The sequence below is a fragment of the Eleutherodactylus coqui genome, chromosome 4 (genome assembly GCF_035609145.1).
Source record: "Eleutherodactylus coqui strain aEleCoq1 chromosome 4, aEleCoq1.hap1, whole genome shotgun sequence".
NCBI lineage: Eukaryota > Metazoa > Chordata > Amphibia > Anura > Eleutherodactylidae > Eleutherodactylus > Eleutherodactylus coqui.
The window spans coordinates 203,351,453-203,376,656 of NC_089840.1; the positions used below are offsets into that span (position 1 = coordinate 203,351,453).

General features: G+C 45.0%; 1 protein-coding gene across 1 annotated transcript in view; it reads right to left on the minus strand.

Moving 5' to 3' along the window:
• The window catches only part of SPOCK2 (SPARC (osteonectin), cwcv and kazal like domains proteoglycan 2), a 173,841-nt gene extending 148,993 nt beyond the window's left edge, over positions 1-24,848 (minus strand). The window contains exon 1 of the mRNA XM_066600566.1: positions 24,573-24,848. Coding sequence (XP_066456663.1) covers positions 24,573-24,740 — 168 coding nt within the window. The 5' untranslated portion in view covers positions 24,741-24,848. The remainder of the gene's footprint in view (positions 1-24,572) is intronic.
• Between the last annotated feature and the right edge of the window lie 356 nt (positions 24,849-25,204).

A 25,204-nucleotide genomic window follows, 5' to 3' on the forward strand; every position in this document is an offset into this window, starting at 1 on the left:
ACCCAGTAGTTGTAGGGGGCAGAGGCGTCACGGAGGACGGTCGTGCGATCGGCTATGTACTCCCTCACCATCCTTTTACAGTGCTCCCGCCGACTCAGCCTTGACTGGGGAGCGGTGACACAGTCTTGCTGGGGAGCCATAAAGCTGGCAAAGGCCTTGGAGAATGTTCCCCTGCCTGCGCTGTACATGCTGCCTGATCTCTGCGCCTCCCCTGCTACCTGGCCCTCGGAACTGCGCCTTCTGCCACTACCGCTGTCGGATGGGAAGTTTACCATCAGTTTGTCCACCAGCGCCCTGTGGTATAGCAACACTCTCGAACCCCTTTCCTCTTCGGGAATGAGAGTGGGAAGGTTCTCCTTATAGCGTGGGTCGAGCAGTGTGTACACCCAGTAATCCGTAGTGGCCAGAATGCGTGTAACGCGAGGGTCACGAGAAAGGCATCCTAACATGAAGTCAGCCATGTGTGCCAGGGTACCTGTACGCAACACATGGCTGTCTTCACTAGGAAGATCACTTTCAGGATCCTCCTCCTCCTCCTCTTCCTCCTCCTCAGGCCATACACGCTGAAAGGATGACAGCCCAGCAGCATGTGTACCCTCACCAGTGGGCCAAGCTGTCTCTTCCCCCTCCTCCTCATCCTCCTCATGCTCCTCCTCCTCCTCCTCAACGCGCTGAGATATAGACAGGCGGGTGCTCTGACTATCCAGCGACATACTGTCTTCCCCCGGCTCTGTTTCCGAGCGCAAAGCGTCTGCCTTTATGCTTTGCAGGGAACTTCTCAAGATGCATAGCAGAGGAATGGTGACGCTAATGATTGCAGCATCGCCGCTCACCACCTGGGTAGACTCCTCAAATTTTCCAAGGACCTGGCAGATGGCTGCCAACCAGGGCCACTCTTCTGTAAATAATTGAGGAGGCTGACTCCCACTACTCCCACTGCGCCGCGCAAGTTGGAGTTGGTATTCCACTATAGCTCTACGCTGCTCATAGAGTCTGGCCAACATGTGGAGCGTAGAGTTCCACTGTGTGGGCACGTCGCACAGCAGTCGGTGCACTGGCAGATTAAACCTATGTTGCAGTGTCCGCAGGGTGGCAGCGTGCGTGTGGGATTTGCGGAAATGTGCGCAGAGCTGGCGCACCTTTCCGAGCAGGTATGACAAGTGGGGGTAGCTTTTCAGAAAGCGCTGAACCACCAAATTAAAGACATGGGCCAGGCATGGCACGTGCGTGAGGCTGCCGAGCTGCAGAGCCGCCACCAGCTTACGGCCGTTGTCACACACGACCATGCCCGGTTGGAGGCTCAGCGGCGCAAGCCAGTGGTCGGTCTGCTCTGTCAGACCCTGCAGCAGTTCGTGGGCCGTGTGCCTCTTCTCTCCTAAGCTGAGTAGTTTCAGCACGGCCTGCTGACGCTTGCCCACCGCTGTGCTGCCACGCCGCGTGACACCGACTGCTGGCGACGTGCTGCTGACACATCTTGATTGCGAGACAGAGGTTGCGTTGGAGGAGGAGGAGGAGGAGGAGGAGGAAGGTGCTTTAGTGGAGGAAGCATACACCGCCGCAGATACCACCACCGAGCTGTGGCCCGCAATTCTGGGGGTGGGTAGGACGTGAGCGGTCCCAGGCTCTGACTCTGTCCCAGCCTCCACTAAATTCACCCAATGTGCCATCAGGGAGATATAGTGGCCCTGCCCGCCTGTGCTTGTCCACGTGTCCGTTGTTAAGTGGACCTTGGCAGTAACCGCGTTGGTGAGGGCGCGTTCAATGTTGCGGGAGACGTGGTCGTGCAGGGCTGGGACGGCACATCGGGAAAAGTAGTGGCGACTGGGAACCGAGTAGCGCGGGGCAGCCGCCGCCATCATGCTTTTGAAAGCCTCCGTTTCCACAAGCCTATACGGCAGCATCTCTAGGCTGATCAATTTTGCAATGTGCACGTTTAACGCTTGAGCGTGCGGGTGCGTGGCGTCGTAGTTGCGCTTGCGCTCAAACTGTGGCACTAGCGACGTCTGGACGCTGCGCTGAGAGACATTGCTGGATGGGGCCGAGGACAGCGGAGGTGAGGGTGTGGGTGCAGGCCAGGAGACGGTAGTGCCTGTGTCCTCAGAGGGGGGTTGGATCTCAGTGGCAGGTTGGGGCACAGGGGGAGAGGCAGTGGTGCAAACCGAAGGCGGTGAACGGGCATCGTCCCACCTTGTGGGGTGCTTGGCCATCATATGCCTGCGCATGCTGTTGGTGGTGCCTCCTCAGCTGATCTTGGCGCGACAAAGGTTGCACACCACTGTTCGTCGGTCGTCAGACGTCTCTGTGAAAAACTGCCACACCGTAGAGCACCTTGACCTGTGCAGGGTGGCATGGCGCGAGGGGGCGCTTTGGGAAACAGTTGGTGGATTATTCGGTCTGGCCCTGCCTCTACCCCTGGCCACCGCACTGGCTCGGCCTGTGCCCACACCCTCACTTGGCCCTCCGCGTCCTCAGCCGCGTCCACATCCTCTAGGCCTACCCCTACCCCTCAGCATGCTGTATTACCAGTGATTTGATTTCCCAGGCAGGAAAGAAATTGGCGCAAGGCTGCAGTAAAGCGTAGCTGGTTGCGTCTGATTTTTGTACGTTGTCCACGCAGCACACACGTACACGGAGACCTTAGGACTGACACAGGCAGGCCAAATATAATTTTTTTCCTTTTTAGCTTAGGGAAGACCCCACTGCGTGTATTCAATGCAAAACAAGAAGTTTAATATCTGTGGTGTGGCCCTCAAAAAGTGTCACACAAGTATAGTGTAGCAGAGTTATTAACTCTAGCAGAGCAGGTATTTGCCAGTCAGGAAAGACAATGGCGCTAGGCTGCAGTAAAACGTAGCTGGTTGCGTCTGATTTTTGTACGTTGTACACGCAGCACACACGTACACGCAGACCTTAGGACTGACACAGGCAGGCCAAATATAATTTCTTTTCCTTTTTGGCAAAGGGAAGCACCCACTGCGTATATTCAATGAACAATAACTTTTAGAACTGTAGTGTGGCCCTCAAAAAGTGTCACACAAGTATAGTGTAGCAGAGTTATTAACTCTAGCAGAGCAGGTATTTGCCAGTCAGGAAAGACAATGGCGCAAGGCTGCAGTAAAGCGTAGCTGGTTGCGTCTGATTTTTGTACGTTGTACACGCAGCACACACGTACACGCAGACCTTAGGACTGACACAGGCAGGCCAAATATAATTTTTTTCCTTTTTAGCAAAGGGAAGACCCCACTGCGTGTATTCAATGAATAATAAATGTCTTCTGGCCCTGCCTACACAATTCTTTCCCTGTAGTATCAATGGAGGGTGCAATGCTCTGCACAGCCGGTTTTGAGAAAAAACAAAAATATGCAACACTGCTAACAGCAGCCTGGACAGTACTGCACACGGATAGAAGTGGCCGTAGAAAGGACCGTTGGGGTTCTTGAAGCCTACACTAACTCCTAACACTCTCCCTGCCTAACCCCCACTTCTGTCCCTATTGCTGGGCGCAATGCTCTGCAGATCCAATTTTGGACAAAAAAAAAATACTGTGCTAACACAGTACTGCACACTAGTAGATGTGGCCCTGAGAAGGGCCGTTGGGGTTCTTGAAGCCTACACTGACTCCTAACACTCTCCCTACAGCAGCACCAGCACGATAGTACTTTCCCTCAGCTAAGTCACAAGGCATGTGTGGCGAGCCGCGGGAGGGGCCGATTTTTATACTCGGGTGACATCTGATCGCCCCAGCCACTCATAGCAGGGGGGTGGTATAGGGCTTGAACGTCACAGGGGGAAGTTGTAATGCCTTCCCTGTCTTTCAATTGGCCAGAAAAGCGCGCTAACGTCTCAGAGAGGAAACTGAAAGTAACCGGAACACCGCGTGGTACTCGTTACGAGTAACGAGCATCCCGAACACCCTAATATTCGCACGAATATCAAGCTCGGACGAGTACGTTCGCTCATCTCTATTTAGGACACGTGACATGCTAATAATCAAAGTCCATTCTAGGACAGTGTACACAGATAGTGGCTCGTGACCGGCTCTTGCAGCTTTGTGTATATTACCCTGTTTATTAGATGGCTCGAGCATTGTACAGGACAAGCACTTTTACTACTTGTCACCCCTATCTTCTATATATTTGTCAATGTCTGTTTGTTTGTTGGAGCATCACGCACAAACTGTAAGACCAAATGACATGAAATTTTGCGCACATTTTAATCTTGACCCCGAGAAGGCTTTAGGCTAAAAAAATTCAGAAATATTGTTGTCTTGGCAACTTTTTTTGCATTTTTTTTGCCTTTCCTTGAATTTTAATGCAGCAACCCCCAAATTTGCTTTTACCATTGGATTCTACGAACTCGATTTAATATTCCTGGTTATTTCCAACAAGTAATTCCCACTAGAAGAGTCAGACTGAACGTGACAATTTGTGTTTCAGGACTGCTTTTTAGCCCCAGACTAACCCTGGTAGAAGCCACCAATCATTTGCCCATTTTCTCCTTTTTGGATGTCCGTGCGGATAACAGTTTGCAAAAATGTCCACAGACAGGAATTCAGGGAGCAAATTGATGAACACCAGCCATCATTTATCAAAACTGTCTAACAGTAAATCAACAAACAGTAAAAAACTGGTTTTGGTGCCCATAACAATCACCAATCACAGAGCAGATTTCATTTTATCTCAGCACTGAGGATTAAATACTGTTGCCCATAGCAACCAATCAAGCGCAGATTTCAGTTTACCTCAACAGTATAAGAAATAGCAACCAATCACTGTGCAGCTTTTATTTTACCTCAGCAGAATAACAAATTAAAGCTGAGCTATGATTGGTTGCTATTGGCAATAAAAATGCCAAATTTTACTCAAATCAGACCAGAACTGGGGATTTGTATACGACACAAACAAATAGATTTTGTGTTTTAGATATAAGATGCCAAGCAAGCGAAGGACACGTTTGGGCAGAAGGACAACAGCCACACTTAAAGGGGTTGTCCCGCGAAAGCAAGTGGGGTTATACACTTCTGTATGGCCATATTAATGCACTTTGTAATGTACATTGTGCATTAATTATGAGCCATACAGAAGTTATTCACTTACCTGTTCCGTTGCTGGCGTCCCCGTCTCCATGGTGCCGTCTAATTTCAGCGTCTAATCGCCCGATTAGACGCGCTTGCGCAGTCCGGTCTTCTCCCTGGTGAATGGGGCCGCTCGTGCCGGAGAGCTGGTCCTCGTAGCTCTGCCCCGTCACGTGTGCCGATTCCAGCCAATCAGGAGGCTGGAATCGGCAATGGACCGCACAGAGCCCATGGTGCACCATGGGAGAAGACCCGCGGTGCATTGTGGGTGAAGTTCCCAGCGGCCATCTTGGTAAGGTAAGTAAGAAGTCGCCGCAGAGCGGGGATTCGGGTGAGTACTAAACGTTTTGTTTTTTTTTAACCCATGCATTGGGTTTGTCTCGCGCCGAACGGGGGGCCTATTAAATAAAAAAAAAACGTTTCGGCGCGGGACAACCCCTTTAAAGTAGAAGCCACTCGACTAGTTGAGACGCCGGAGCAAACTAACGTCTGACTCCAGAATCAACGCACTGAACAAGCCGCCACTCGACTAGCTCAGACGCCGGTGCATACTAATGGCCGACTCGAGAATCAATGTCACGTTTTGTATTGCACGCGTTCTGTATCGGGTTTCCTTATACATTGTAAGCCCTTGAGAGCAGGGCCCTCACTCATACTGTTCAAATTGTTTATTAGTTTAATACTGTGTTTGAGGTCTGATTCCATCTGTTCATGTACCTTCTGATCAGCAAAGTGCTGCAAATTATGTTGGTGCTACATGATGATTGTTATTACAGTATTATCATCTTCAACATCGCCAATTACTAGTATCTCACACACCATCTCTGTCAGCGTATCTTACATCATCTGCCTTTGGCTCACTCTTCTTATTTATCTACATCTGTTGTAGGTTGCTGCCTAAGACCTTAGTCAGACGGGCGTTTTTTCGCGCGATTTGCGGATCGCATGACGGATGCGCATCCGCAAATCGCGTGACCGGTGCGCGCAAGTCGCCCGCAAATCGCCCGAAAATCTGCTCCTAGCCGCGTTTCATTAGAAACGGGCCTGAGCTGTCCAGCGCATTGCATTCAATGGAGACGGCAATAGAGCCTGCTCCATTTAAAGCAATGCGCTGCAGGCGAGCCCGGGATGAATTGTCGGGAAGGGCTTAAATATATAAGCCCTTCCCGACAATTAACCCCGCGCACGCCGGCAGCCCATTGCTTTCAATGGAGCGGCTGTATTGCCGGCTCCATTGAATTCAATGGGCAAACATCGTTCTTCTCTGTCACAGCTGTTACAGCTGTGGCAGAGAAGAATGATTTGTCTTCTATATGTTCTCAATGGGGTCGGCGCTGCTGCCGCCGGCCCCATTGAGCGCATATAGAGAAGAGAACAGGAATCGCAGATCGCAGATAGGTGCGATCTGCGATTTTTTGTTCTATAATTTATCGGACGAGCGCATAAAAAGCGCTCATGTGTCCGATACCATTGCAAAGCAATGGTTTTATAAAATCGCCGGACGCATGCGCAAATCGCGGCTAAAAACGCCCGTCTGACTAAGGCCTTAAGTCAATAGCTTTTATGGCTTCCGATATTACCTGTATTCTGTTGATACTCAAATCTAACTTTGGTTCTGATCTTTCTTCATATCCTCACTTACATCAGCTGCCTCTTCTTTCATCTTCTCCTGTTTGCTCAAATTCGATATGGAGAAAACTGAATTTATAGAATTCCTACCCTATCAATATGCTGAAGTACCTGAGGTATTGCTGTTGATAACTTCTCACCGACATGTATTTAAAAAGCCTGTTTGCATACCATCCATATTTGATGTACCATTGGCATGCAGCCATATACTAACCTGTTCCTGTCAACTACATCCTAAAATACAAATCTGCTCCTAAGGGCCCATGTCCACGACACTGATTTTGGCACGGATTATACGTGCGTTGCACTGCCATGTGATACTCGGTGAATGGAGCCAATGAAAGTCAAGGGACTTTCATTGATCCGTGCACATGTGCATATAGACACTGCACAAGGACTTGCCCATTATTTCCTATGGGATCTTTTTCAAAAATCGCACTCACAAGTCATGTGATGCATGATTTTTACCACTGAACTGATTGGAAGCACTTGCGATTCTTTCACGTGTATGAAAATTACAAGTATACATAGATGTGATGTGTCTTTTTAAGTAAAAATTTATCTCACTTGCAAACCAGAATTGCAAGTTTAATGTCAGTGTCAAACGGGCATATGCGTATTTACGAAACAACGTTCTTTTTGGGCGTGCATTGGCTTATTTTACTGTACCTTTTTACACATGCAAGGCATATGCATTTACGCATGGCAAAAAAATATGCACCGATTGAAATGTCTAATTAGTCTAATGAGTTCCACATATGTTCTTTTCCCTGTGCAATTGCATGGAGTTTTGCTTATTTTGCACTCATTTGCACATCACTAAGGTGCCCAAATGTGCAGGAAAGTAAAGCATGCTGCATTGTTTTTCGCATGACCAAAATGCGCAGGAGAATGAACCTATTGCCATCAATGGGTTTTAATCTCTGCATATTGCACGTGTAAATTTTGCGTGCGCGAATACGCCCATGTGACGCCAGCCTGAGGGCTTATTCAGACCTCCGGGACTTCAGTTCCTGGACTTAGCTCCGCCCATGTCCTGCCCCTTCCATTGCAAATAGTGGCGAAGGGCGGAGAGGTGGCAGGAGCTCAGTGCATGGCTCCTGACTCTTCCAGCCTCCTTCCCCTGCAGAGAGGGACAACGTATATTTGCCGGGCGTGAAAATCCGGCTGATATACGGTCGTCTGAATAAGCCCTAAAAGTGTGATATTGGTCTGAGTTTCACGGACCAATATCATTCCCGCCTGTGTGAATGCACCGTAATACAGCCAAAGTACTATTGTATGGCTATGGGCAAGGGACGGGACATGGGCGGAGCTACGCGTGAAAACGGCAGGCCGATATGCGCTCGTGTGAAAGAAGCCTAACAGAATAGCTACCCCTCTGCAACTGGAGGAGGGAATGCACCCTGGGCGCTGAATGCCAGGAGGCGCCAACAAGCTGCAGTGCCTTCTAAAGGGTGCTTAGATCCAGAGCTAGGGTAGCAAAATGAATCTTTGCCCTGGTTGATGAAAAGCCTACAGTATTTACAGCCAGCCTATGCCTGATGTGGTCCTGGTAAAATAATCTTACATTTTCTAGCGTTGCATATTTTCGTGCCATTTACATAAATGGTCATATAGTTACTCAAGAGTAAACACCCTTTAAGGCTACAATAACATTTCCAATTCCAAATCAATGCATGAGCTGCACAGATTACCATGCAACGAGCCAGTAAATCCATATCCCATTATGTGAACACCAAGTGAAAAGTTCGACCGTTATAGAAATATAAATTCTATTGACCAAATAAAGCATTTCTTTTGCTTGTTATTGACTACCCTCCGCTTCTTGCTCTATGTACAAATTGCTGAAGCATCCTCAATCGGAATGCTACATATGTTATATACTGATCTGCCAGCACTTCAGGAGTGAAAACTAGGATTAGTTTTTCATAGCTAAAGAAAAATAATAACAGTAATGCTAAACTATTTAAAGGGCTTTTCAGGAACTCTTAATATTGATAGCCTATCTGATTGGAGGGGGTTTGTTGTTCGGGACCCCCTCCAATCAGCTGTGGCGCGTGCCTGTTATGCACCATGTGAGACCACGGTGCTCACCTAAGAACAGCTGCCTATATAGTCAGCTGATCGGTGGGTCCTGATCGGTGGAGTCCTATCAATCAGATATTGATGACTTATCTTAGAGGTAGCTCATCAATATTAGAGTACTGAAAATCCCCTTTACCCCTTAACGCTCCATGATGTCATGGAGGTTCGGGGCCTTCACAGATATAGACAAAATTAAAATAGATAACTTTTATTAATGACTTGTTTAAAATTAGGGCCACATAAATCATATAACAAACACTAACACACGTGGACTGACAACATGGATCGTACTGTGTGACTCAGTGACCGGATGGAGTGAGGGTCTCAATTCCCCTTGGGTATCCAGTCGGGTTAACCCCTATTGACAGAATTAGGGGACTGGGTCACTGGTTTATAGCGGTATGTCACAATAAGAAGTAGGTCAAAGAGATATTAGGTTTCCGATCTGGCGTGGCTGTTGATAGTTCACAGCTGGAAACCCCTCGACCATTATTATCGCTATTTTCAATAAGGATCATATGGTTAATCAAAAAGTCTATGTTACACCATACTGGATAGATCGTCACTCGTGGTTCGTATATTTCCACGTTAATAATGGGGGAATTATACCCCACAGTGGATAATCACTCAGATATTAGTGTAAGTGTTCCAACGTTAGTAACCGAGTAGTCACTCAGTAATCACTCAAGCATTCTTTTCATGTCTTGAGGGTGAGATAATTACTCAGCAGGTAGGTGACTACTAGGGTGTCTTTCAGTGTTTCAGCACTTTTTAACGTATTAACTCAGAGTTGTGTATTGATTTCACACAGTGAGTGACTGCTCAAGTATTTAGTGTACATATTTCGAATAGTCACTTAGTGGTCACTCAAACGTTCATCAGTTTGGAGTAGCGGAATAATCGCTCCAGAGGTAAGTGATCACTTCCGTGGCTATTCGTTCAGATATTAGCTCTATTTCAAAATTAATTTCCTTTAGGGATAGGACATTAGCTCAACGCGTTTCTCCGTCCCTGTCTGGGGCGGTTCTTCAGGAGCAGGGCCGAGAATTGCCCTAAAATCTATGTGATAATCCCTATGAATCCTATTATAGTGAATAAGACCCTTGTTGGTAGTCCTTGTTTTTATTAGAAGGAAATAAAACAAAAATTCTCCTCCTATTAATTCCCTCGGCTCAGAGACTTAGTGTGAAGGGTCGCTTTGCTAGATAAAATAGCAAACGGACCGATGAAAGCCTACAGGTATATGGCTAGCAACTTTACTAATTGCAGTGAGACCGGTTGTCATATATGAGTCTCACGGCAAGTAGGAGAAAGTTACATACCTCAGCTCCCCGTTCTCAGAAGGAATCTCCAGAGACAATTCCTTCAAAGGCGCGATCTGAGTCGTGCCCCAAAAAATAATAAATAAAGGGCTAGGCACATAGACCTGTGTATCCAAGTCTATAAGTACTGGATCGGTGCCCTATTACAGCCTGTAGCCTGTAAGGAGTAGTCTAATAGGGTTGGATCAATCATCCAATGCGCCAAAAATAGGTAAGCAGTGCTGCCCCAAATGCCGGACAGGGCTGCGCAGCCCTACTAGTAAGGGGAGTTAAGCTGCGGGAGGAAGAAAGGAGAAGAGATATAGCGCCTGCGGCTCATGGAGGTTCGGGGTTTGTATGGGGAGGGATCGGGGGTCAATCCCGCTCCATACAGTGCAGTTGCTGGCTCTTCCTTACAGCTGACACTCACTGGCAGCAGCTGCGAGCATCACTCCCACCGATTGCGGCTGATAACCCTCTAGATATCACCGTCAATTCTGACAGCGTCATGTAACCCCTTGAGTGGCACGCCCGGAGATTTTCCAGGACGAGCTCCACTGCCGATAGTGATATTGATAGTGATAGCTATGTATCACTATGGGAGCTGCAGAGCACAATGCCACAAGCTGTGACATTGTGCTCTGCCTGCACTGTCCCACAGAGGACGAAGCATGGGCTTTGAAAAACCAGCAGAAGATATTGCCGATATGCCGGCAATCTCCTGCTTCTAAGTCTCCTGCTTTGTTTACAGGTTGCCATAGAGACCATCGGCTTGTCAGAAGCAAGCCGATGGTCCCTGTTGCAGGGAGAGCTGGTGCTTGGCTGTCAGAGGACAGCTAGGTACCAGCTTTTACAGCAGAGATCAGAGAAAACCTCCGATCTCTGCTGTGTTAACCCTTTACATGCTGCAGCCTATGTGACTGCAGCATGTAAAGGGCTGTCACTGCAGCATGTAAAGGGCTGTCACCATCGGACCCCCGGATGTGATTAGGGGGTTCTGATGGGTCCCCATGGAAGTCCCCTAAAGGGACAAAAAAAAAAAAAAGTAAAAAAAAAAACAAAAGTAAAAAAATTATAAAAAAAATTATAAAAACACTTGTCTCCCTTTACTTTGTAACAAATCAAAAATACAATCACACATGTGGTATCCATGAATCGTAATGACCCAGAGAAGGAAGTTAATACATTATTTAACCCCTTAATGACATGGCCCCTTTTTTTCTTTTTTCCCCATTTCTTTTTTTCCTCCCCCCTGTTTAAAAAATCACAACTTGTCCCGCAAAAAACAAGCCCTTATATGGCCATGTCAATGGAAAAATGAAAAAGTTATGGCTCTTGAGACGCAACTGCAAAATTAGTTGAAATTCCATGATTAGACCATTTTAAAAAACCTGCCCTGGTGGGTCTGACAGGGTGGTAGGAAACCCGCCACTCAAGGGGTTAAATGCTCCGATCAGAGTTTGGGTATCCCAAATGGCCCCCCGCGATGAGATTGTGGTGTGCCATTCACTTACCAGCGCAGCCCAGGAGCATCCTGGAAGCCTGTGGTGTGGCTTGATAGCCTGCCTGTCAGATGGGGGTATAATGTAATACTATGGTATCTAATGATGTAATACCTATGCTATTGCATCATACTGCAGGTGCGATCAAACCATTAAACGTTCTGATCCTTTGTGGGGACTGAAGTAAAATGTAATAATCAGTTTTAAAAAGTTTATTAATTATTTTTTTAAAAAGCAGAAGGTTTTAAAAGACCCGCTTCCCATATTTGCAATAAAAAATCCAAATGAAAAAACCCCAAAACATATTTGGTATCTCTGCATCCATAAAACCCGATCTATTAAAGTAACACATTATTTACCCCAAATGTGTTAAACATTTTGTGTTATAGAATAAAATTATCATGTAATTTTGGTTGCAGAAACAGGACCCGCCCCACGTCATTTAGATTTTTTTTCCATTTGACTCCACTTAAAATGTTAAACTTTTTCAGTGCATTATATGGGACATTAATGGCCTCATGTCTACAGGATAAAAATCTGCAGCGATTTTCCCGCACGCGGATCCGCGCCCCTATAGGGATGCACTGGACACCCGCAGGTAGTTAAATACCTGCGGATGTCATTTTTTCCTTCAGGCGTGGATCTGCGTGCGGGAAAAAAAACGGGACATGCTCCACTTTCGTGCGGGTCTCCTGCAGGGACGGCTCCCGCAGGCTTCTATTGCAGCCTATGGAAGCCGTCCGGATCCACGGAACACCCGTACATGGATTAAAACTTACCTGTCCGGACACTGTGGATCTTCCTTCTGTCGCGGCCGGATCTTCTTTCTTCGGCCCGGCGGATGTGCCCAGCGCATATGCACGGCACGCTGCCAGCACATCCGCCAGGCCGAAGAAAGAAGATCCGGCCGCGACGGAGGGAAGATCCGCAGCATCCGGACAGGTGAGTTTAATTTTATTTTCAGCCTCATGTCCCCGGGAAAGGAGGGACCCGCTGCGGGATTCTGCATGGAGAATCCACGGCGGGCCTGATTTTCCCCGTGAACATGAGGCCTAAGTAGCGCCATTAAAAATACAACTCATCCCACAAATAATACGCCCTTATGTTGATAAATAAATAAGAGAGTTATAATTTTTTTAAAGTGCGGAGGAAAAAATGAAAATGAAAAAAAAGGACCGAGTCTTTAAAGGGTTAATTTTTGAAGAAATAGCATTAGTGAATAATTAATAAGTATATACTGGTGCATGCCCAATTAGACCTGATCCACACTAATAGAAGACATAGGCAGCTCTCCAATTCCAAGCCCCTTTTACTGCACTCCTGAGATGTTTCAGCCCAGATAGAGCTTGAGAAAAGCTCTACATTAGCTAAAATTTCACACGTGCAGTAAAAGGGGCTTGGAATTTGCGTACTACCTTTGTCTTCTAATGAAAAAAAAAACTATAGTGGTTGTCCAGAACTAAAGAAAAGCGTGTTTTTGGTATTGCAGCTTATCTCCTTTCAAGTGAATTGCAATACTAGACAGAGCTTATGGACTAACAAGGCACTGTTTTTGAAAGAAAAACAGAATCCTGAACAATCCCCTTAACAGCCCCTTTAACAATTGCAAACAATTATGCAAATGACAGAGAACTAGAAGATGAGGTCTAACATCAGAATACCATAGGTTAATCTTTTATGTACTATGCAAAACAAATTACAGCTACATCGACTTTTAGCTGTCCTTCTATACATCTTTGAGATATGTCAGAGGATACATTGTGGGGATGTACAGTAGGAGCTGAGATTCACACACAAGCCCAATGAAGGGGTGTTGTGCTACTGGAGCAGCTCATAGTTCTCAGATTACCAATAACCATCAAGTAGTTCAAGCAATATGTTGTCCTAACTTCATGAACCATGTCCTTGACTCCAGGAATTGTTATTTGTGCCATAGAGCAAATCTGGTTAATCAATTCCTAAAGGTGTTATCCATTTGCAAACTATTAGTGGGCCTTTATGTAGGATAGTCCATCAAGAGTAGGTCAGCAGAGATCTGCTCATGCACTGTGCTGATCACTGCAGGAAGCAGACAGCGCCATTCCCACTGCAATGGCTAGATTTGGTATTGCAGGCCAAGTTGCCATTGAATAGATAGAGAAACGTAGGTAGAACTACTAGATTATGGCACAACACTCCAATAAAAAATTTACTCAAGAACTAGTTAGGCAGAAGGAATTTTTTATTGGAAGAAATTAAAAGTCAGCAAAAAACGTGATTCTGGAGCGAAGCTTCTTCCACAGTTTGGCTGGGTTAAAACACAACCAAAGCTGAAGGAGGATACTAGGTTATGCATGAGAACTCAACAGGGAAGAAAACACCACTGCTGCAGGGGATGCATTGGGGGGCAGAGCCGAGCTGCTGTCATGCACTACCTTCTCCGGTAGCTGTCACAGTACAGCGAATCAGCCCTATTCTCATTTGTACAAGGAAAGACTAGAAGCAATGGGATGAAACTGAAAGGGAGGAGATTCAGGTTAGACATTAGAAAAAACTTTGTGACAGCGGGGTGATCAATGAGTGGAACAGGTTGCCATGGGAGGTGGTGAGTTCTCCTTCAATGGAAGTCATCAAACAAAAACTGGACAGACATCTGTCTGGGAGGATTTAGTGAATCCTGCACTGAGCAGGGGGTTGGACCCGATGACCCTGGAAGTCCCTTTTTACTCCCCGATTCTATGATTCTATGAATGGTGTTGCATGCTGTCCATATAATGTCCGTAAAAAGAACAGAGTTCATACTCATGTGAATTGGCCCTAAGTATTTTTACTGGTGGCTATGTGTCTATATTCACGTAATGTAAAGCGCTGCGTGATATGTATGTGCTATATAAATAAAGGTGATTATATATAAGGACATCAAGGCCCCCATACAGTGTAACAGTGAGCTAATACGATAGAAAATTGGTACCTTTGAAGTGTAAAAATGGCAGTTCAGCAGGGTTCTTATAGCAGCAACCTCCCCAATAACCAGTCAATCCTCCGGTAAGGACAGTGTAGGAGAAGAGAAACAGCGGGTGTTAGGTGCACTCAGATGCAAATAGAAGGTTAGGAGAGTCAGCAGCAATGCTTTTGCCTCTGACTCTCCCAGTTTCCTATTTGTGTCCGAGCGCACCTAAGGCTTCTTTCACATGAGCGCATATTGGCCAGTGTTTTCACTACTGGCCAATATGCACTTCCATCTGGGGCGTTGAAGCTCATGAACGGGCGCACAAATCTAACGTTTGTGTGCCCGTTCACACGGCATGGGGCCCTGTGCATATGCACCAAGCTCACCATGCTGTCGCCCATTTCCCCTCCCTCCCCATTGCAGGCTCACCTCTCGTCTCCTCCCCGCTCCTTTTTTGCAATAGCAGGGGCGGAGCTAAGCGGCGGCCCACCCTGCCTCCTTCCATTGATGGCTATGGACAAGGGGCGGGAAGAGGTTGAGAGCTTAGCTCCACCCACATTTTGCCCCTTGTCCATAACCATCAATGGGAGGAGACAGGGCGGGCTGGCACTTAGCTCTGCCCCCGTCCCCTCCCCTTCCACTGTACAGAACAAGCGGGGAGACGAGAGGTGAGCCTGCACAGGGGGGAGGGAGCAGAGGGACGGAGTTTAACAGCCACGCTGCTAAACTCCTTCCCACCTACGGCCGCTGCCATGGCCTCCCATAGGAGCCAATGCAGCGGCTGGACGTATTCCTGCCCAAAAGATAGTTACAGGACTATCTTTTGGGCCCGACATAAAAATGCTCGGTGCTATATTGGCCTTGCCATGCGCTTTTACGTCTCAGCAATACGCCCATGTGATTTGATGCATTGGAATCCAGAAAGAAACCGTTCCAGCTTTCCAGCCCATAGAAATATATTGAAACTAAAGACCTTCCGTTTCAATCAACTTCTGTATTTTCAACCTCCATTCTGTTTGCCACACTGGAACAAAAGCCCAGACTGCTGCGTTTTTGTTTCCAATTCAAAGAACAGATCGCAATGTTTCCGCTTTTTTAACATTGTTCTTAATGGAAAATGGAAGCAAAAGAAAAGTTACTTTAGTAAAGCATTTGACAAAGTATCTCATATCATCCTTATTGAAAAAATGACCAAATATGGAATTGACAAGGCTGACTACCCACTAGCGTTTTCGAATTTGCAGCGTTTTTTTTTCCAGGTGTCTATGGGGCTTTCTAATGTTAAAACGCATAGCGGCTAAATAGCAATTTACCGCAAAATCGGGATTTTAACATTAACAAGTCCCATAGACTCCTGGAGAAAAAAACGCTGCAAATTTCGCAGTGAAAAAGAACTCTAGTGGGTAGTCACCTTAGGTGGATTCACAACAGGCTGAGTGATAGTACCCAAAGAGTGGTCATAAATGGCTGCACATCCAAGAGGAAGAATGTGTCAAGCGGTGTTGTTCAACAGTTTTAGAAATGATCTAGAGGAGGGAATTGAGAGAAAACTGATCAGGTTTGCCAACAACACAAAGCAAGGAGGGATAGCTAACACTAGAAAAGAGAGAGGATTCAAAAAGATCTAGACAAGCTTGAAGAGTGGGCAACAACTAACAGAATGGTATTTAACAGGGAGAAATGCAAAGTCCTAAATCTGGGCAAGAAAAATGAAAAAAAGCACATACAGAATGGGAGAAATTGGGCTAAGCAGCAGCACATGTGAAAAAGACTTGGGTATACTAATAGATCACAAAAAGAACATGAGTCAACAGTGTGATGCAGCAGCAAAAGAAGCAAACCCAATTCGGGGATGTATTAAGAGAAGCATAGAGTCTAGATCTCGTGTGGTAATTATCCGCTCTACTCTTCCTTAGTCAGACCTCATCTGGAATACTGTGTCCAATTCTGGGCACCCTAAATTTAAAAAGACATCGACAAACTGGAGCAAGTTCAGAGAGGGTTACCAAGATGCTGAGCGGTCTGCAAATTATGTCCTATGAAGAAGGACTAAAGGATCTGGGAATGTTTAGCTTGCAAAAAAGAAGGCTGAGAGGAGACTTAATAGCTGTCTACAAATATCTGAAGGGCTGTCACAGTGCAGAGGGATCAGCCCTATTCTCATTTGTACAAGGAAAGACTAGAAGCAATGGGATGAAACTGAAAGGGAGAAGACACAGATTAGATATTAGAAAAAAGTTTTTGACAGGCGGGCGGGATTCAAATTCTCTGTGAGCCCCGTTGGCGACCCTCCGTATCTGCTATTTCTGTATTGCTTATGACCACGGCGGCTCGCATTGGTCATTCGCAGTACAGTTCTTTTTTTCAATGTCTGTATTTCCTGTGGGTACCTGCAGCCCATGCGCAATCTTAATTGCGTATGGGCTGGAGGTCGGAAGGCATCTATTGACTTCATTAGAGGCAGTCGGCGTCAAAGTAGAGCATGCTGTGATTTTTCTTCCACTCACGGAATACACAATTTGTTTCTGTGAGTGTAAACGCAAATGTCCATACTTTTCAATGCCTGCAATTGGAATCCACAGGTGTGAGTCCGGCCAGAGGGTGATCAATGAGTGGAACTGGTTGCCACAGGAGGTGGTGAGTTTGACCCTGGAGGTCCGTTCCAACTTTATAATTGTATATGATTTATTTGTTTCCAGTTTTAATTCCCATTTTCTTTCCATTTAGATACTCCCACAAAGCAGTAGCTAGACGGAAACAAGAACCACTAGTGTGAACTTAGTCTAACGTAGCTTTGCCTTCCTGCTCCGTAGAGGCAGAGTGAGTAGCAGGTATTCAGTGTCTGGAGAGAGAGTTGGGTATAATATTGTAACAGAAACTCCCATGATGCTGTGAGCTATCCCCATATATATTGCATGTTATTCACTTGGAGAATGGTCGTTTTTGTGTTTCAATAACCATGCTTTAAAAAGAACCTGTCATCAAGTATGCAATCCATGATAAACCTTTAACAATGCTGCTAATGAGATTTAATTATTGCTAATTAGCTTTGCTATCCGTGCCCCAGGTACCTTTACAATCTGCTTTTGACGTTTTCCCATGCTACATTCTAATGAGCTGAAAAGGGTCAGATTTTGCAGAAAAGAGTCAGATATTTCCCTCAGCGCTGCGCCAAGTATGCCCCTGTTCTTGATTGGCGCGCATACTGATTTCTCTTCTTCGCTGTCATCCAGGTGCCGTAGCAAGTCCCACCTGTGAAGTCTGCAGCGTACCGCGCATGCGCCTTGAATATCGTCGTTACTCCCTCAGCCATCTAACCTTGAACGCGGTGAGAGTAATGACTTTTAAAGCGCATGCGCAGCAAACTGCTGCAGTTGCTGCTAGTATAGGACAGCTGAGATGCGCAGGCGTGGGTAGAGTTTGCTACGACACCTGCATGGGATTAAAGCAAAGATGGCAATGATAAGAACAAGGGCATGCCTGGCACATCACTGAGGGAAAAATCTGACTCTTTTCTGCAAAATCTGACTCTTTCTGGCTCATTAGAATACAGGGCAGGAAAACTTCAAAAGCAGATTGTAAAGGTACCGGGGCATGGATTGCAAAACTAAATAGCGATAAGGAAATCTCATTAGCAGCGCCGTTAAAGGTTTATCGTGGGCTGCATTGTAAAATCTTGATGGTTTGAAAGTTGCATATTTCAGCTTTGATAACATGGCAATGTGATGATGATGCATTCATTCTGTCTTATGACCTGTGCCTTGTTATATCATTGCCTACCGTTCCATCGTGTAATATGGTATAAATGTTGCACCAGGAATCAATGGACTGTATTGCTATCCTGCTGTATAGAATAAATGAGGAATAGAACCGAAGTAAAATCTGCATAAGCACTACAGCATACGGAAACTCCTCCTTCAGATTTATTGACTTTTCTCTTAATTGTACAGCTCAATAATGTAGGCAGAAGGCAATCTCCTTTATTATACAGTGGAGTGTGTAGAGATGTACTGTAGGGAGGGGCTGATCGGCTATACTGCAGTCCTGGAATTGCAGAGGGAAGAAACAGAAGGCCCAATTTATTGCTTATTTAAACAACTAAAGCCCCTCATACAATATGCAGAGGCTTTCCCACTAACAAGCATCTTCCCATTTCTGCTGATGTGTGGGAGTATCATTTGCGGACACTAAAATCCCCCATAGCTCCATCCATGAAACTCCTGTATATAGCCATACAAGCAGTCTTATTTCAAAGCAAAGGAGATGCAGCTAATAAACAGGGGGATAGGGATTGGCCGAATTGTGCTATTTCTACAGTAACTAACACAAGATTTAACAATCTCATAGAATTGAGACATTTTATCAGCATGTGTGTTAAAATAGGCAAAGTTCAGAATTAGCATGTTCTGCAATGGCATCGCCAGCGCGGCTGATTTCCAGTCTTCTCTGTTATTCTTCCACATCAAAGTAGGAAGTAATGAGAAACAATGTAATATTATAATGATACGTGATGATGCAGCGCCAGCTGTTTACATGGAAATCAAACGTCTCTGGAGACTAGATGCAAGCATTATATATTCAGGAAGGCTGTCAATAACACAAATAAAAAGTCTATATAGAATTCTGCACCATCCGGTGATACATTTTATCCTACATTAAGAAGTAGCTTATCTAAATGGCATACTGGACAAAGAGGTAGACACAGGCAGCCTATTCTTGTAGAGGCTTCCAGGAGGCATAGGCTGGGGAATTGCTTCATATCCAACCTGCTGTTTGACCTCTTTCAGATTCCTCTACTAACAAATCTGCTTCTTTTCCTGTTCTCTCATTAGTGATGTTTACTGAATGGAGTGTTGGTTTTACTCATTAACCCCTTTACAGAGAAAGGGGTCAGCAGTGTTCTGCAAAGCATTCTTATCCAATTGTCTGAGATGGTCAGCGTATTATCCATTCACATATGCCTATGCTCTTCTATAATAATGCTAATTACATGGAAGAATATCTGAATGCAGTAGAATAGAGTGAAAGTACAATTTTACAGAATGACACTAATAGTATATGGCACACTTAGATTAAACTGAATGGTAGCACTTTTCTGATATATTGATTGTCTAAGCATGTATCATAGACACAATGTATCCCAAAGGCCTTTAATTACGCTGCTTGCATTCAAGGTCTCACGTACAAGGGTCCTAACCTGTTCTCATGCACTGTGATAATACGTATTCATTATCTCATGCCTGTCATTCTACCACCAATCTAGGAATTAACAAATCATTCTTACTGTGCCGGCATTAAAACACTAAAAAGACCATTAAAGACCAAAGTATAAAGTGCAGCGAATGACTCGTTCACACTACTGTTTTCATTCCTGTTTTGCAGTTCCGTCATGGGAACAGTAAAATGGAAAGAAAACATTTGTGTTTTGAAGTAGATAGAAATATATTGAAGCGGAAGGTATTTCGTTTTAATCTGTTTCTGTATTTTCTGTCTCCATTCTGTTTTTTATATGGATCAAAAGCGCAGACTGCTGCACTATTGTTCCCAGCTTCAGAAACAGATGGATTCTTTTTTTAATTGCATTGTACTCAATGGGAGGCGGATGAAACTTGAAGACAATCTATTTTTCATTTTCACTTTTGTCTGTTTTCTGTGTGGTTGTTCTTCAATGAATGTGGATCAGTGGTTAGAACCGTTTGTTGCCTTGCAGTGCTGGGGTCCTAGGTTCAAATCTCATCACAGGCGTCATCAACTTTGAAAAGCTCCATAAAGCCATCAGCCTTGGTCAGATTTGAACCTACAATTCTAGCACTGCAAGGCAGCAGTGCTAACAACTGAGGGCCCACACTTGTTTTTTCACTGTCTGAGAAGTAGAAGAGCAAGAAGAATAAATAGAAAGAGAATATAAAAAAACAATGTAGACATCACCCTTGGTCTTATTTGAACCAACCATGCTTGAGGAAAGTAAACACATTGAGAACATACAACCTCCATGCAGATGTTGTCCATAGTCAGAAGTGAACCTAGAACCCCAGTGTTATAGGGCAACATTGCTAACCATAGAGCCATCAAGCTTCTTCCTTCTCCGAATGAGAAGACCTTCTTATTCTTCTTTACCTTCTCCTCTAGAGGAGGCGGAAGAGGAAGAAGGAGAAGAAGAAAGAGCAACAGTGGCTTAGTCATTACCACTGTTGCCTTGCAGTGCTGGGGGGCCTAGGTTCAAGCTTGACTAAAGACAACATCTGCATGGACTTTGTATGTTTTTTTGTGCTTCTTGTTCTCCTCCTTCTGACCAAGGGTGATATCTGTACCAGTTTTCATGTTCTCTTTGATTTTATTCTTCTTGCTTTTCTCTTTCTATAGCAACGGGGGCTCAGTCATTAGCACTGTCATTGTACTGCTGGAGTTGTAGGTTCACATTTGACCAAGGGGGATGGTTTAGCGAGTTTTTCAAAGTTGATCTTGCCATTGATGAGATTTGAACCTATGACTGCAGCACTACAAGGCAACATTTGCTAACCACCAAAGCACATTCATTGGCAAAATTAGAGGCAACACCACAATGCTGCAAAACTGATGTAAGCGGAAAGCTTACAAGTGCTTTTGATTTCCGTTTTTTAATAAAACTGGATGAGTCAAAAAAATGCTAGTGTGAAGGTAGCCTGTATATATAGCTACTATTTGTATATACGCATGTCCTTGAGTGATTATTAGAACTCTACATTGACGTCAGTGGTCTTTTAGGGGAACCATACAGCCAGCCCCAACCATCCTGGATTTGCTGATTGTAAAGAATAACAGTTTGCATTAAAATGAACATCAGAAGTAGGTATGAAGGACTTTAAGGGCCCTATTACACTGAACGACTACAGTTTAGATTCTCGCTCAACTGCGGGAATCTGAATGATAATTGTTCAGTGTAAATGCTGCTAGTGACTGAACGACGAATGATAATCCGTTCGCCTTTCAGTTTCTGCAGTCATAAAAATCAAACAATGGTCGGCCTTGTGTAAACAGGCAGTCATTCATCTATGAAGGATTGCCTGTTTACTGTAAATAGAGGCAGGCAGGCAGAACAATATCCAGCCCCCTCCACCTCCATTCACTGAGCAATCATCACTCCTCTGTCATAGCACAAGAACGATTATCACTGGGACTACTTCGGATATAAGCACTATACAGTATAAAAGAACCCTAAGTCTAAAGCCTCTTTTACACGAGCATGCAACCAGTGGTGAAGTAGCGATGGTATATTGCTCGCTTGGCATGGATTTACAATGACTACCCTGATTTTTGACTATTTTCACGGAGGCTTGAAATATAAGCCCTGCCCACAAAATAAGCCCTAGCTAGACTACATTTTAAAAAAATGAATGCACTAAATAGCAGCCATGGTCTGGGTCCCTCCCGCTGGTCTCCAAGGTTCCGTAGCTCCGCCACATGTCCTGCAATCCTTGGCTGCCGACAGAACATCACTTGCTGGTTGCGGGATTCATAAATCCCGCCTCCAGGAAACGATGGCTCTGATTGGTTCAATAAGTGCTTCTCTCGGCCAATCGATGCAGCACTCGCTGAACCAATGTGATGGCTGTGATTGGTTCAGTGGACGCTGCTCTCAGCCAATCACAGCCATTGCATTAGTTCAGCGAGCACTCCATCGATTGGCTGAGAGCAGCGCTCGCTGAATCATTCAGAGCCACCTAACAGTTATTGTGCAAAACGCTCAATCTAACGTTTATTTCCTATGTAAAGGGGCCTTAATGCTCCTTTCTAAACCATTTACTTGGACCTATGTTCTCCTTTTGCCCCATTGCCTTGCATTTATTATACAAAAATTCTCATTATAATATATTTTGCAGCATTATGTCCCTAAGAACCTATGGGGAGAATGTATCACGCTACTTGCACCAGTTTTATGGCACAAAAAAGTTGCAAACTTGGATGCTTGCCTTTGGCCCAACAGATTTACTATAACTTTCACCATTAATTGGTGTCAATTATGCTGCAACTCTTCGCCAGTTCATTGCTCATGTAGATTTCATTTTATGGTATATGGACAGCCAAAGACACACCAACTTAAATAAGTGGCATATGCCCACCTTAAAGGGACTCTGTCCCCAAGTTTATGAAGTTTGACTCAGCTTGACTTAGTTTGACTTGAGCGCCGAGTCACAGAGGCGGGCTGCGCCAGCCTCTTCCTGCCTGCATCATGCAGAGTAACACCTTTTTTTCTATACACACAAAAGGGGAGAGAGCAGTCACTTCATGAACCTGGTGACGGAATCCCTTTAATAAATTTCCACCCATGACTTTCACTATCCAGAATTAAAGCAGGTCATCACCTCAATACCAAAATATTACTCTTGTGCTCATTCTTCATATCTTCCAACTCTACACATCTACTTACAACACTGCACTTCCTTTTCATCATCACCACTTCACGCCTCCATCAAAAGCTACTAAACCACTTATCTTACATCCATCAGGTTTATGTTGACAACACCCATCTGTACTACACCACAGCTTGATGTATTCAGCTCACTCCGTTACCTTATACAACCCATATCACAAACCACATAAAACATGAACCTTTGTAAGAAATCACTTTAGCTTGCTATTTTTCTATGAAGTTTGTCATCATGTCCTTCCTGTGCTCATTTATTACATCGCTGCAGACATTAGGGACCTTTCACACGGGATAGAATATTCCGCAACAGCGTTGCGAAATACGGCGACCCTGAATTCCAGACCAAAATCCACACTACTAACTGCGGATTTTGATGAGAAATTGCAGGCAGGATTTTACTTTACTCAATTCCACATCAAAATATGCACGACGTTAGCGGATTTTGGGGCTGAATATTTTATAGGAGGGCATATTCCACAATGCTGTTGCAGAATATTCCATCCTGTCCAAAATGTCCCATAGACTGCTTTACCTATGTTACATTGTTACAATTCATGTTTACAAATAAAAAATGAAATATTGAAATAAGTAACAATAATATTTTATTTATTCTGTTAGTTATACTATGAATATTATTTCATCTGCTTTATCACAAACCCATCAGGTGATGGTACTCATATGTATCTTGACTCTGTATTTTCACTTTCACCTTTCAGTGGATGTACTAAATAGACATATTGTAATAGATAGATAGATAGATAGATAGATAGATAGATAGATAGATAGATGATAAATAAATATGATAGTTAAATGTTATGATAAATAGATATATGATAAATAAATATGGTAGATAGATTGATTGATAGATAATAAACAAATATAATTGATAGATCGATCAATAGATATGAGATAAATAAATAGACAGATAATAAACAAATATGATAGATAGATAGAACCTTCTTGTATTAACAGCATCAGCCCTAGCAGGCATCCCATTCCACATTGCCTCCAATCCCCACACCCCACCTGCACAGTCTTGCACCAATCCTCATCTATTATTTCTCATTATTCCTTGTGTGCTCAACCTTTACTATTCTCAAACCATTTAATCAATCTATCCTGTTCTGCATCTCCTTCAGCATGTCACAGTTCCTCAATGTATTCACTCCACTACTACATACTGAAATACCCCAGAACAGTCCAACTACATCTACACAGCACTATATACCAAAACCCTTACAGTAGGTTGATGCACAGTCTTACACCCCCAAATAACTACAGTATCAACCCTTACACCCTTCTCTGCTCCATTAAGCCTCTGTTTTCTGCATTTGTCTACATCAGCATCACTTCCATTACTCATTCAGTCCTGCATTGTGCATTACAAGTACCAAGCAACTTGCACCCCTTGTGCTCTGCACATTGACATTCACCCCTGTACAGTAGTATTGCAGCCAGATATAATCAATGCAGTGAATCACTGTCACTACTGTACCATATTAATCCTCATGCCCTTTGATGGTGCATTAGAGATACATGTAGCACAGCAGCCCCTGCATCCTCATCTTCTCCATCCTTTCTGCAATTACCTCCATTTAGCATTTGCAGCAGCACCTGCCCCATCCCCTTCCCCAGGACTCACATCTCTGAAGCGGTTCCAGTGCTTGATCTTGCCACTGTACTGGTTGATGGAGGACAGCCATTGCTCATCTTCCATGAAATTGCCGGTGTTCTCCAGCTCCTTGCCATCTCCCTGGGTGCAGACTAAGGGCAGCAGCAGGGGCAGTAGGAAGAGGCAGGGGTTTCTCATCCTGGCAGGCTGCAGGCAGAGCCTTGGTCCTGGCTTGATGATGCAGGAGATTTGCTTGGAGACTTGAAGTGCCTTGGAGAGAGCCCCAGAGCAGACAGCAGTCTGGAGAGCAACTGTACAGGATGGATGGATGGATGGATGGAGGGGGGGGAGCACAGAGCCTGCGCCACAGCAGCATCACAGGAAGGAGGGGGCATGGGAGGGGGTGCTCAACACCTGACAGGATGGCAGAGAAAGCTGCTGCTGCTGCTGCTAGATGAGATTGTTTTATTAACACCAGCTACAGATCATCACCTCATTGTATCCACATGCACTACAGTATCACTGCTGCATCCACATAGCAGGTGCATTGGCTACAGTTTCCTGATGTACAATGTATCAACTCTTCTTATACCACATCCAGTAACACAGGGTGTAGTCAAAGAGACTGATCCAGCACTATATCTCAACACTGGTGTCCTGTA